Source organism: Ananas comosus, linkage group 1 (assembly GCF_001540865.1).
Source record: "Ananas comosus cultivar F153 linkage group 1, ASM154086v1, whole genome shotgun sequence".
In the NCBI taxonomy this organism is placed as follows: Eukaryota; Viridiplantae; Streptophyta; class Magnoliopsida; order Poales; family Bromeliaceae; genus Ananas; species Ananas comosus.
The window spans coordinates 19,143,434-19,156,667 of NC_033621.1; the positions used below are offsets into that span (position 1 = coordinate 19,143,434).

Sequence of the window (13,234 nt, forward strand, 5' to 3'; positions counted from 1 at the left end):
CGAAAACAAGCACTATAAGGCTCTGATACCACTGTTGGATAAAATTAATTAAATACCCAAAAATCAATCGTCGCAAAAATCACATAAATTTTTACATACCTTTTTTCTGGTACGGAATTGATGTTGTGATTAGCAGGATCTGATCTCATCTTGTTTTAAAAATTCGTTGATCCGTCAACGTCCTGTCTCAATTTGTTGCACGTTATTCTTACTCGTTGCAATCCGGCTACTAGAGTCGATCGCCGCACACCGCCCAAATCCTTAGGGTTTATGATGGTGCCCTAGAGCGAACCCAAGAGAGAAAATTTTGGTGGAGAGATGATTTTTTTTTTTTGTTATCTTGTATGTGTCAATACCTCATGTATTTATAGGCCATAAGGGAGACGTTAATCCTAATCATATTCGGACTAAATCTCACATGGATAGAGATTTAAACAGATTAGGATTTATCTGTTAGATTTATTCTTTATCTCCAGTGGATTAGAAATATAACAGATAATTATAAATATTTATTTCTTATCCCGTATAGAAAAAAAAAAAAAAAAAAAAAATCAAATATGGAGTTATTTGGGGTACACTCTAGGGTTCGCACAGCAGTACTCCGAAGAAAAAGACACACACAACACGCGCATATATCAAAAAGCACGGCTCCTTCCCCTGCATATTCTCTTCCCATATCTCTCTCTCCAATTGAGTAAAAAAACCCCTCACGCACACTCTCTCTCTCTCTCTCTCTCTCTCTACCCCAAACCTCTTTTCCACTCCCTCTCCCAAATTCAAACCTCACAGAAGCCGCTCACACCATCCCCCAAATCCCAATCCCTCCTCCTCCCTCTCAAAGATTCAATCTTTCTCCCCTTCTCCATCTCCTCTCTCCTCTTTTCCCTTCAATTCCCTCTTCTTCTTCATCTTTATACGCCCAAGATCCAAGTTTTCCTCTTCCTCCCCACTCCCCACCCTAATTTTCCCCTTGCCCATCTCTTGTTTTGGGGTTTCTTTGGCGATTTGTAGAGGTTTGTTGTGTGCTTTTGCCCCCTTTGGATCTGTGGGGGCCATGTTTGTGGCGCCCCGGTCGTTCTTGAAACCCTAGGCGGCGGAGGGGGCGGAATTAGGGTTTCGGAGGAGATGTTGGAGGAGGAGAGGAAGTGTAATGGGGCGGCGGTGAAGGTCGAGGATTCGGCCAGGGAGGAGGGGCTTATCACTTACAAGAGGCGGAAGCGCCCAAGGCCGAGTCCCGATGATGGAGGGGTTAGGCGAAAGATATCATTTTTCCTCTTCTTTTTGTCTTTTGTTGCTTCTGCTTATATAGGTTTTTCTTTTTTTCTTCTTTTTTGTGATATTTGTTGTTAATTAAAGGCCATAATTGGGTTTAACTATCCACTTGGTGCTTAAGTTTAATAAATTGCCAAGGTTACTTCTTGATGCAAGAAATGGGAAAATGCTTCTTGATGCAAGAAATGGGAAAAAGAGATTCCGGGGAAAAATGATAATTTCTATGTAGTCAATTACGACTATTGGTAAATTAAGCTTCGTTTTTGCCTTCACATTTAGTAATTGTGCTACACACACACACGAATACGCTGGAATCTTGATTCTTGTAAACGTATACGAAAATATACACTGGAATCTTGATTCTTGTAGCAATAATGATTTAATTGTTTTGACATTACTTTTCTGTGTAATAGTAATCTCAGGCATGTCTTGTTTGTTCTATCTTAATGAGGAAACAGAGCTGCTTATTAAGTTATCTGATACGTGGGAATTGTATTTTTATAAAGGTATATTTTTTTGTCTTGATGGGAGTGTAATAGTAAGCTTGTACGTTTAGGACCGAGCTGAACATCTTATTATTATTTTAAGTGGTTGTAATATCTAAAAGATGCTGAAATCATGGTGTGCTTTCATATTTGTTTAGAATAGTTAGTGATTGCTATGGAGTTGTTTGTCATTTGATCAAACATTATTGTATGGAATGTTTGGTGAAACTGAAATCTGATGATGATGTAGTGAGAAATCTAACATAGTTTGTTGTCCGTTGGGGAAATTATCAACCAAAACTACAAATATATGTAAAGCATGTTCTAGTTAGTTAAGCTATATTTTTAATGATACTACAGAATTGTTATTGAAAATGATTTTGGATGTGTTTTTCTTTGAGAATATTCATCTTCCTGAGTGATATTATCATAAGAAATTTGTTTTTCACCTTATATGTTGTGCGGACTTGTAGGCCTCTGACAATTCCAACAGAAAGAGGGAAAGGGATATTGGGTGGGACCATGCGATGATGGTCGATGGAAACAGATTGCACTGGCAATGCAATTGGTGTGGACTAACACGATACAATGGGGGTGTCTCTCGACTGAAGTGGCATCTCGCTGGTGGCTTCGCGGTTCGTAAGTGCCCGAATGTTCCGGAAGAAGTTTCTAGAATGATAAAGAACAATCTCTTTATGAAACGGAGGTCCAAGAAAAGGAGATTGGATATATCCGGTGGTACAGATAATATGACAATATTAAATTGTTGCAATGGCGATGCCGCGAATGATGAAAATCATTTGCCTGTTGACCTAGAGTTGCAGGTGGAAAGTACTGCTAGGGTTTCAAAGGGAGCCACTAGACAATCCGAGGCTGACCATGATCCAACTACTAAGGTATTAGATTTGTTCTAACTAGTTTTCTCCTTAATGCTTGATCTTTGGTTTTTATGCTGCACTCTCACTAGTATGATGTTAATGCCCAATCTATCTTTTATTTTTCTTTTGGCTCGATGCATCACCTTGAAGAAATCATGGTGTAATCTCACTAATTCTGTTCATTTCTGAGTAATAATATGCTTAATTTTGTGCTGCAGGGTATGGAAGATATTACTGGCACAGTATTATCAAAATGCCCTTACGAGCAAAATGTTAATGGTAGAACAAATAGTATATGGAGCCACTGGAGAGATGTTTTGAAAAACATGCTGCAATTACCATCAATAAGTGATGGTGATGGTATAAAAAGCTGCATAGATGATGCTCTTAAGTGTGGTCCTTCAGGATTCACCATGAAGCCTAACACAGCTAATGGACCTAGGGTCATAGAGAATCAACAGGTATCGGGAAATTGTTTTACTTTGATGCGTAATTCTCTATTCTATGCCTGTTTGGCCTTGCTTCTAGAGTGGCTTCTTTGACTTGAAAAGCCACAACTACTTGTTTAGCAAAAACTTCTAGAGATTTCGTTTGGCGGGAAGCTGAAACGAGCCTTTAAGTCATACAAGTAGAAGCTCCAATTTGAAGTTCTTCTTCAGCTTATTGAGAAGCTTTCGGAGGGTTTATTACAACTTTATTATAACTTGGCCTAACCATCCTACTCAAACAGTACTTAGTTGAAGCTCCAGCAAGGCCAATAACAGGACCTTCGTGAATTTAAATCCGGAAGTTTCTCATAATCATTCTTATTTTCATGACTATCAGGATAGGTATGAGGGGCATTGTGAAGTAAAAACGAATTCCGAAAGGCTAAATAGTTCCATTAGTTCTGCCTCAGATGGATCAAGAGATGGCAATCAAGTAGATGCTAATGCTAATACTAATACTACAAAGTGCAAGAATGCTTTTGAAGATATATTACGTTCGGAGAAGTTTGTCTTATTATGTGATTTTCTTTACAAAGTTTTCCCAGATAGCAAAAGCAAAACATACTTTGATTTTAGCCTAATCAATTCAAAGATGAAAAATGGGGATTACGGGCGATCACCAGAATCATTCAATCAAGATATCCAAAAGGTAATTGTTAACATCCGCCTCATGTTATCTTTCTTCTTCTCTTAGTTCTTTTTCGTTTTTTCCCCTTTAAATCTCTATTTTGTGCTTTTTTGTAGCTCTATTTAGTATGTATGCGTTACAGCTCGAGATGCCCTTAAAGTGTCCTTGTTGTTATTGAGGGAGCAATATAAGTATAGTTCGGCAGCAAAAGAGTTCTGTTTGCTCTAGATTCATGGTTTCTGCCTCTTTTTTTTCCCGTAGAAGGTTTGCACATATTTTTGGGTTTGAATTAAAGATATCAACTGTAGGGTCAATTTAGCTTTCAAATACAAGTTGAATTTGCACGTAGCGGGAAAAACTTCTCTTCCTTATTCTAACAAAAAAAAATAAAAATCGAACTATATTTGATGGATCTTGCAAGTTAAGAATTGTTGAGAGTTTAAGAGAAGTGCTGAGATTTCAAAATTATTTCATGTTGCTTGATTATAACTGGTAAGAACTCTGTACAATTCAACCAAATTGAAATCAGTTAATCTTGTTGGATAAGACATGTATAAGCTTTCTTACATATTCCACATTATAAGTTTTAATGTCCTTCTGTGCTTTTCCACTTTCCTCTCAGCCATGCATAGTTTGAAATGTCCTCTTATTGCCATGAAAGATGTAATGGACCATCATTTTTTTTTTTTTTTTTTCTATTTGAGTTTCCTGGTTTTGTTTGCTCTCCAGGGCTCTTAATCATCAGGAAACTTAATATACAAACCACGTTTTAATCTATTCATCTGTATCAATTAAAATGTAACAAATTGACGTGCCTCTTTAAATATTCCTGCAGGTCTGGGAGGAAATGCAAAAAGCTGGTCAGAACATAATTCATCTAACAAGCAGCCTCTCAAGTGTGTCGAGGGCTTCTTATCAGAAGCAGGTACTATCTGTGGTCCTCTCATATTAAATTTTTCTTATCAGCTTGATCCGTTTGTGAATTCTGAATACCCCCTGCAAATGCGCAAATTTGTGCAAATACCTCTGCTAAGTTGGTATTTGCATATGAGCCATTGGAAAACTTGTTTATTTACACATACAGGGGTATCTATGAAAAAATGATTTTTGTGTTTATGTCCCTCACCAGCATGAATGCAGATAAGTATGGTGTCAAAGTTACGCATGCAAATACCTCTCTGCCTGGATATTCAAGCAATTTCCCATGTTTCCAAGGGTATATATGCAAAAAAAAAAAATCTTGAATTTGAGAAAACGATGAGGATCCTTATAGGTCCTGAAGTTTTTATTTATTACCTATCTTCTGTTAAAATTCACACCTTTGAATGTGATGATCTTTGTAATCATGCCTCTATGTGGGCTGATCCAAGCTAAATCTGTATAGATTGATGGAGATTTGGAACTTGGGGCGGGTGAACACAAGTCCAAGGCAAGTGACATTTACTCATGTTTTGTGAATTTTTGGCATATTTAACCCTGCAGATATGCGGGATTGCATAAGTAAACTTTATCTGCAGGAATTGCATAATTAAACTTACAAAGTTAGTAGACGGATGCATGCCCCTGGAATCTGTATGTTTGCATTCATGTCCCTGCTAGGGTATATATGTAAAAAAAACCAAATTTCCTTTTGTACATCAATGGGGTCGCATCTTCAAATAAGCAAGCGTTTTAGGCTGGGTTGCACACTTAAATAACAATTTTACAGGGGTATAGGTGAAATCTCATAAAATTGCAGGGTTGTATAATTGAAAATCCATATTTTGGTCGATATCATGTGCTTAATTTATTTATTAGAGTGTTCTTTACTCAATATTACATTATTAATGCAGGAGAACTGTGTTGTTGATTTGGAACCGAAGAACTCCTTGGAGTCACACACGACCGTGCAGTTCACTTCCTGCAATTCAGACCCATCCACTAAGCTGGATCAAACTGATGCCTCCGTCCCGTATAAAATTTTCTCATGCAAACACTGTGGTCGAGAAGCTAATGGTGAGCAAACCCTCATGTGTGATGGGTGTGAAGAGATGTACCATTTATCATGCATTCAGCCCCCAATCAAACCAATCCCGACCCGTAGTTGGTACTGCATGGTCTGCCGCACTAATAGTATACAGTTCAAGTCCTGCAATGTGGACCCATCTACAAAACCAGATCAAACTGAGGCCTCCGGCCTATACAAAATTTTGCCGTGCAAACAGTGTGGCCAAGAAGCTAATGGCGATCGGAGGCTTATTTGTGATGGATGCGAAGCAATGTACCATTTCTCATGCCTCCAACCGACTGTCAAATCAATCCCGACTAGGAGTTGGTACTGCACCACCTGTCGTCCTGTTCAGAAGGAATCGCCCAAATCTCATCAAGACAGCTTGCATGAGAATTGTGTGGTTTGTGATCGCCTTGAGGTCTCCGAAACTGTGGAAGCCAATGAGAATGGAAGCGTGAGAGAGGGCTCAGAACACTCTAGTTTGGAGTCCAAGGACCCTCCGGGACTTTCTAGAAATGCTCTCTCTCGCTTGTGCAAGCTATGCGGAGCGTGTGAAGACGACGACAAGAGATTTCTAATCTGTGGCCACGTTCACTGTCCTTACAGGTACTACCACATAAGATGCCTAAAGACTTCCCAAATTGCTAGCGAGGCGCAACGAAATAAGCCCTGTTGGTATTGCCCTTCTTGCCTATGCCGAGCTTGTCTCTCTGATAAAGATGACGATAAGATTGTGTTATGTGATGGTTGTGATGAGGCGTACCACATATATTGCATGGAACCACCTCGGAGTTCTGTGCCCAAGGGGCTATGGTATTGTATTCCGTGCAACGTGGCAAGGGCAAAGGAGGGGATGAGGAAGTATGAACAGATGATTTTACAGCAACATAGAAAGAATGATTTTAATAAGGTAGGTTACGAGACTAACGGGTCGGTGGATTTGCTGCTTAGTGCTGCGGAGAAGTTGAAGTTTGAGGAGCACATCAATGGCAAGTAGAGATTTAAGGTGGGTACTAAGGCCTGAAACATTGCTGTTTAAGTCCGATAAAACTGGAGGATTTTTTGATTGGATTAGGCTGAGTTTTGTCTCACCTTTTCCATGTACTAATATTGTACAATGTTGGTAAGGTAATGGTGTATGGTGGGAGAAGAATATGCAGCTGGATAAAATCTCTGAAGAATCTTGGCAGAATTTGTATTTTGTGTATTCATTTTACCAAAAATGTTAGAAAGCAGAGTAGAAAGTTGCAGGTGTTTCTTCCTTTTTTTTTTTCCTCTTATTTCTTTTGGGTTTAATTTTGCTAGTGCTGTTCATCAGTTGTAATGCCCTTGAAGCAACATTTTGTTAGGGCATTTCCCCTTATGAAATTCCCAGTGTATTATGTGTTTCTTTATGAGAAAGAATTACTGGTCATGTACCTCCTGGTCACCATGCTGTAGCATTACTACTACTACATACATTCATCACGGATGTACAAATAATTCAATTTTGTTGTGAAAGTATGTGACCGCATTATGTTCCTTTTTACCAATGTTCATGGTGCTCTTGGTTTGAGCTTTGATATGTGGTTTTATGTTTTAGGACATGCAAAAGGTTTCTGTAATATGTGTGATGATGTAAGAGAATCGGAAAATTTGAAAGTTTTATTCCTTGAGAATCGTGCAATCATGAAATCAATTTTGTATTTCCTATAAGGACTGATCTCTGATTTGCAAGTTAAGAAATAGATTTTGAAATTATGCTTCTTTAACTAGTTGTTTGCTGGTGTGTGTCAAATTCAATTGTAAAAGCAATTAAACAATTAACTTCGATATTCGGGGCATTTATATGCTGATTTTGTACATTGGATTCACTTTGGAGTCTGCAGTTGCTGTCTTAAAGATGCGCAGGCATGTTTTTGTTTTACAATAAATGCATTTCTGCGTACTTGGAAAATAAAAAGAAATCGACAAAACACATTTTACAAACAGTTTTAATTCGAACTGAATTAAGGTTCAATCCAAAAATATATGTGGCGCTTGCAACTTTTCTGATTTCTGTAATCAGATCCCTTGATAAATTCCAACCTGGAATCTGTGACTTCGTGAGATGTTCGTACAATATTAAAGGGGTATCAGATCGCTACTGCACGCAATTGTATCACAATTTTTCGTAGTCTTTTAGACTCATGAAAAGAAAAGGTATCCTAATGGTATTGATCACTGTATTAATCATCCTTCTAATTTCCGAATCAATGCATTTGGTCTAGAACTTGAACAAGTATATAGAAAAAAAATTCTGTAAAGCAGGAGCATCTAATCTCTCTGTTAGTTATTAACCTTTTGGAACAATGCTGTAAAAGGAAATCATCATATTCATCTTTGATAATTGATTGCATCAAAGAATTTTACTAAGCACGACTGAATTGTATAGATGGATTTTCGAACTACCGACTGGCTTATCGATCCAGGAAGTTCAAAGCCTCGATATCCCGACCTACTACACTCAAATGGCCAGGACGGGCGGCTGTACATTTCTAGAACACGCTCAAAATGCATGAGCGCTTCTTCACAGTTTACTTTTGTGTTGTATGAAAGCATTCTAACAGAAACAAAAGCAACTGCACTCAGTTTATTTTTCAACTCCAAATTGCAGGATCTAATTAAGAAATTGGAGCACATATTTTATCTCCTTTATTCCTCCAGCAAACAGCTTTTTGTCAGAATAGGAATAGTACCATGACACACAATTTGTTTTCAAGCTAAATGCTAGCTCTGCATACATGCATAGCATAGACGATAACACCCAGTACCATCCTGGCAAATCTTTTGCAAGAACCGTAGCACATCTTTGTTTTCAAGTACCTTTTTAGCCTAGCTTCGATACAAAGTGCTGTTTAGTTAAGTTGTTTCTATTTAAACATATTGCTTGCTAAGTTTTGGATATATATATATATATAGAACTAGGCTACTATGCTATTAATAGCACCAGGATATTGTTGCTACCAAGTTTTTGGCCATTGGATTAAGAGATGTGCGGTTGGGATGATGTGGGCCCCCTAGGTTTGAGTGGGTGGTTGGTTGAATAGTATGATCTAACGGATGAAAATGATCAAAAGGGTAGATCTAACGGCGGAAAACTTGGTAGCACCAAGTGCTTCGTACTATTAATAGCATAGTAGCCGGACTCTATATATATATATATATATATATATATATATATAATTAGAACCAATCCTAAGCTCCACCCACGCATTATGTGAGATCTGAAGGTTCGATCCCCATCTTCAATATTTAACATGTTATCTTTCTATATTATATTTTAGGGTTAATTTCATACAGATTCCTATAAATATAGTAATGACAGATATACCCATATAAAGTTCAACTTTCATATCTTGTTCTTACAAAAGTCATGATATTTTCAAATATGTCCATACCGTTAGAATCCGTTAGAAAAATTTAGTTAATCATTGGTTAAATATTTTACCCGGATTCATTTTTGACATTTTTATCCCTCTTATATTACATTGTTATGACTTTTGGAAGGACATATTTGTGACGGTAAAATTAGAAATATAAACAATTCTCTAATGGTTCTCTAATGGCAACAAACAGAGGAACATATTTGAAAATATTAGAATTTTTGTAGAAACAATATGAAAGTTGAACTTTGTATGGATATATTCCTGATTCACTATATTTGCAAGGACCTGTATGAAATTAACCCTATATTTAATAGGTCAAATGACTATCTCTAATTTACTTGTTAATTTCAGTCTTTTAAATTCATTCGTATTTAGAAGGGATGTTAAAGATTTTTCTAAACTATTTGAATGTGTGTATATATATATATAGTCCAGCTACTATACTATCAATGGCAACTAACATTTGGTACTATCAAGTTTTCTGTCGTTAGATCTACTACTTTGATCATTTTTACCCATTAGGTCATACCATTCAACCAATCACTCACTCAATCCTAGAGACTACTATTATCCTAAACGCACATTCTTTCATTCAATGGCCGAAAATCTAATGACACTAATGACTTGATACTAGTGATAGTTTCTATATATATATATATATAGAGTAGGGCTGCTGTGCTCTCAGGAGCACGAAGGCCTCCGTGCTCTTGAGCCGTTTTCGATGATGGAATTTTCGAATCGACGTTCGGCTCCGTTAGACTTGATCTAGTGTATTTGAAGTTTCTAGAAAATAATTTTTGCGAATTTTTGATATCATTTACCTAGTGATCGAAATGATTCAAAATCAATAATTTTTAATGGTTGATATCTGCCGTTTTCAAGTTTAACGGTGTAGAAGTATTCAAATCAGATGAAATTTTGATACAAAATTCTTTATACTATCTACAATAAGATCAACATTTCTGATAAAAAATTTTAGTGCTATATCACCAGTTTTTATAGAATTTTTATTTTCAGCCGTTAAAAATTATTGAGTTTGAATCCTATCGATTGCTAGGTAAATGATATCAAAAAATCCGATAAAAAATTTCTCATAAAACTTCAATACGGCTTTAGGATTCAAGTTGCTACAGAGGTGGCCGAATATCGATTCTCGCCAATTCCGCGCTGGCTGGGTCATCGGGGGGAAAACGGGGGGCGGGTGGGGGCGAGGCTCGAAGGGGGGCACCGAAGGGGGCTCTCGCAAGCGGTGGGGTTGAGGGCAGGGCGGGGAGCCCTTACGTTCTCTTCGTTCTGCCTTCTGTCCTCTGGTTACCATTATCGTTCTGACCTAGCATAATTACAGCTTAACTCTCCTTTGCTGATACAACTCAATGGAAGAAAAATAACATATATCGAAATAAAAAGAAAAAAAGAAGAAGAGTTTGTATACTCACATATTTGAGTACATGTTAATCTAGGTTGGAAATAATCAAGAAATAATAAATTATGTTATTGAATAGAATCTATGATTGAGACATACATAATTGTGAGAAGCATTATAGGCTTTGGTGTGCGATAAAACTGAACACAGCGAATATACAAATCTATGGAAGAGTTCTCAGAGGTATAGGCCACTATGATCCTCTCTACTGTGAGTAAGAGCATCTCTTATATAATCCTCCTACAATTTCCTTTCTCTTTTTCCACTGATGCGCTATTTCCACTCTCCTCGTCTTCATCGATGCTCTCCTGTCGTTTTACGTATATTGGCTTGTGATATTCGTCACTTATTTTGACAATATATTTTTTGAATAAAACACTCCACTTCTTTATAAATTTTACCTCTCAGGGGGTAGGTACGTCACATGGAGGGGTGGTGAGGGCGAATGCGTGAGAGAAAAGCCACCTGGGTGGCTCTTCTGCGATGAGCGCGTTCTGTGCGTGCCGCGTGCCTGGCCGCGGTGGTTTGTTATCGTGCGTGGTATGAAATATCTATAAGAATGGTTGACAGAGGTGCGTGTGAGTCTGCCGGTCCAGGCGTGCGGGGCATGACTCTGTCGGTTCGCGGTGTTGAGCCTGGGCGCGCAATGCTTTTGTAACAGAGATTCGTATAACAGATCTTACGAGAACGGTTTCTCATGTGCTCTCAGTTTACTTACTCTCTCTGTAGTCTTCTCGATATAATTCGTAGTATAAGTGGTCTCCTCTCTCACACATACAAATATGAGATGTTCCTAGTTTGAGGGTTATTGGATAGGAGGAGGATTTTTCTTTTGTCATGACACTCCGTATATGATAGATACTCTAAACTCTCCTCATACATGAAGTTGAATGCTGTTTGAATTACATAACACCTTGAATTTATAAGTAAGAGTATCGCCTGATTTAATTTTTTGAGTTAATTACATGAATCTTTATCTCTTCGAGATTACGTCAGAAGCAAGAATTCTTTTTCGCTTTATGAGCAGAGTGCTTTTCTGTCATAATCACGAGAATTTTTTAGGTCAGTATACATTTATTTCTTTAAAACACGACTCTGAAATTCTTTTACTCAACGCATATCACATCCCTATCTTTAAATATTTAATTCTATTCTTGTAGAATCTCTTTCTTGAGATACGAGATAGGGATGAGTGAGAAATGGTCGCAGTCTCGAATATTCGAGATTATAGGTTCTCAAATACTTTTATTGGTGATAGAGAATCAAGTTCTTAGGGCAGATGCCGGAGCAGCATCAGGACGACGCGGCGATCCGTCAAGTTGAAAGCGCGACCATTGAAACCAAACTGTAGCACGGAGGCGGGGCGTAGCTACCGTGTATACCAGCCTAGCTCCTATATACGTGTATTAGTATATATATAGTAGTATAATAGGTGTATATGTCCGGCTATATGCTATTTAATAAGCACGAGTGTTTGGGTGGCTACCACTTTTCCGGCCGTTAATCTACGTATTTTGATCATTTTCACCGTTAGAGACGCTACTATTCAACCAACCACACTCAACCCCTAGGGCCCACATCATGTACCGCACATCTCTTAATCAAGGACAAAAATTGGGTAGAGCCCCAATGATTGGTGTATTAATAGGGACATAGAGACTAGTTCTCATCTTCTGCTCCGGGTAACTGATATATAATACCTTCTCTTCTCTCTTCTTCTCTGGCTCTCTCTCTATATATAGGTGGGTGTATATATTATAAGAGAGTGCGAGAGGAGAGACGGAGAGAGACGAGAGAGAGAGCACTAGGCTTGGAATACATCAATAGCACCAAGTGTTAGTGCTATTAGTGTTTTTAGTTATTGGATTGAGAATGTATGCGAGTGTGTGTGTGGGCACCTGGGTTGAGATGGGTGTGTGTGTGTGATAGTCGTGTGCTAACGGTAAAAATAATCAAAGGTTAAATCTAATGGTGGAAAAACTTGATTAGCCACCAAATCCTTGGTGCTATCATAGTATCTCAGCCGGACTAATATAGTAAATATAGTATAGTAGTATATATAGGTTATATCTATAGTACTATATATTAGTGTGGGGTATTATATAGTAAAGTGATTAATAGTGTCATATATCGTTTTATGGCTATTAATAGCACGAACACTGTTGCTACAAGTTTTTCCGCCATTAGATTACCATTTTGATCATTTTCACCCGTTAGATCATACTATTCAATCAACCACCCACTCAACCCTAGGGGGCCCACATCATCCTAACCGCACATCTCTTAATCCAATGGCTAAAAACTTGGTAGCACTAATGACTTGGTGCTATTAATAGCATAGTAGCCTAGTTCTATATATATATGTCACGCCCCGAGCCCGATCCTTTTGGCCGGTTCGAGTGCGTCGAACAGACGCCGAACGGACAGAGTCTCCCCTGTCCGCCCAAGGCTCAACATTCTGTACAAATAGAGTATGAATTTTGCACAAAACGGAAGCATACACACAATGGCTTGCACGAGGGCAAGCGATAGCTAATAGTTAAAGTAATAAACTACACTTAGAAAATTGTTTACATTTTTGTATCATTTCTTCTCTTTTACATTACATGATCTCAAAATATAAGTTCTAGCATTAAAATATAAAATATCTTTTACATCATTCA

The 13,234-nt window shown here is 37.9% G+C and overlaps 1 protein-coding gene across 1 annotated transcript; it reads left to right on the plus strand.

The window, feature by feature from the left end:
- Nucleotides 680-7,273, plus strand: LOC109711077 (PHD finger protein EHD3-like). The gene is made up of 7 exons (XM_020233978.1): nucleotides 680-1,248; nucleotides 2,231-2,653; nucleotides 2,854-3,096; nucleotides 3,461-3,772; nucleotides 4,587-4,676; nucleotides 5,136-5,180; nucleotides 5,584-7,273. Exons 1-7 carry the CDS (start codon nucleotides 1,126-1,128, stop codon nucleotides 6,736-6,738), a joined length of 2,391 nt encoding a protein of 796 aa, XP_020089567.1. The 5' UTR covers nucleotides 680-1,125; the 3' UTR covers nucleotides 6,739-7,273.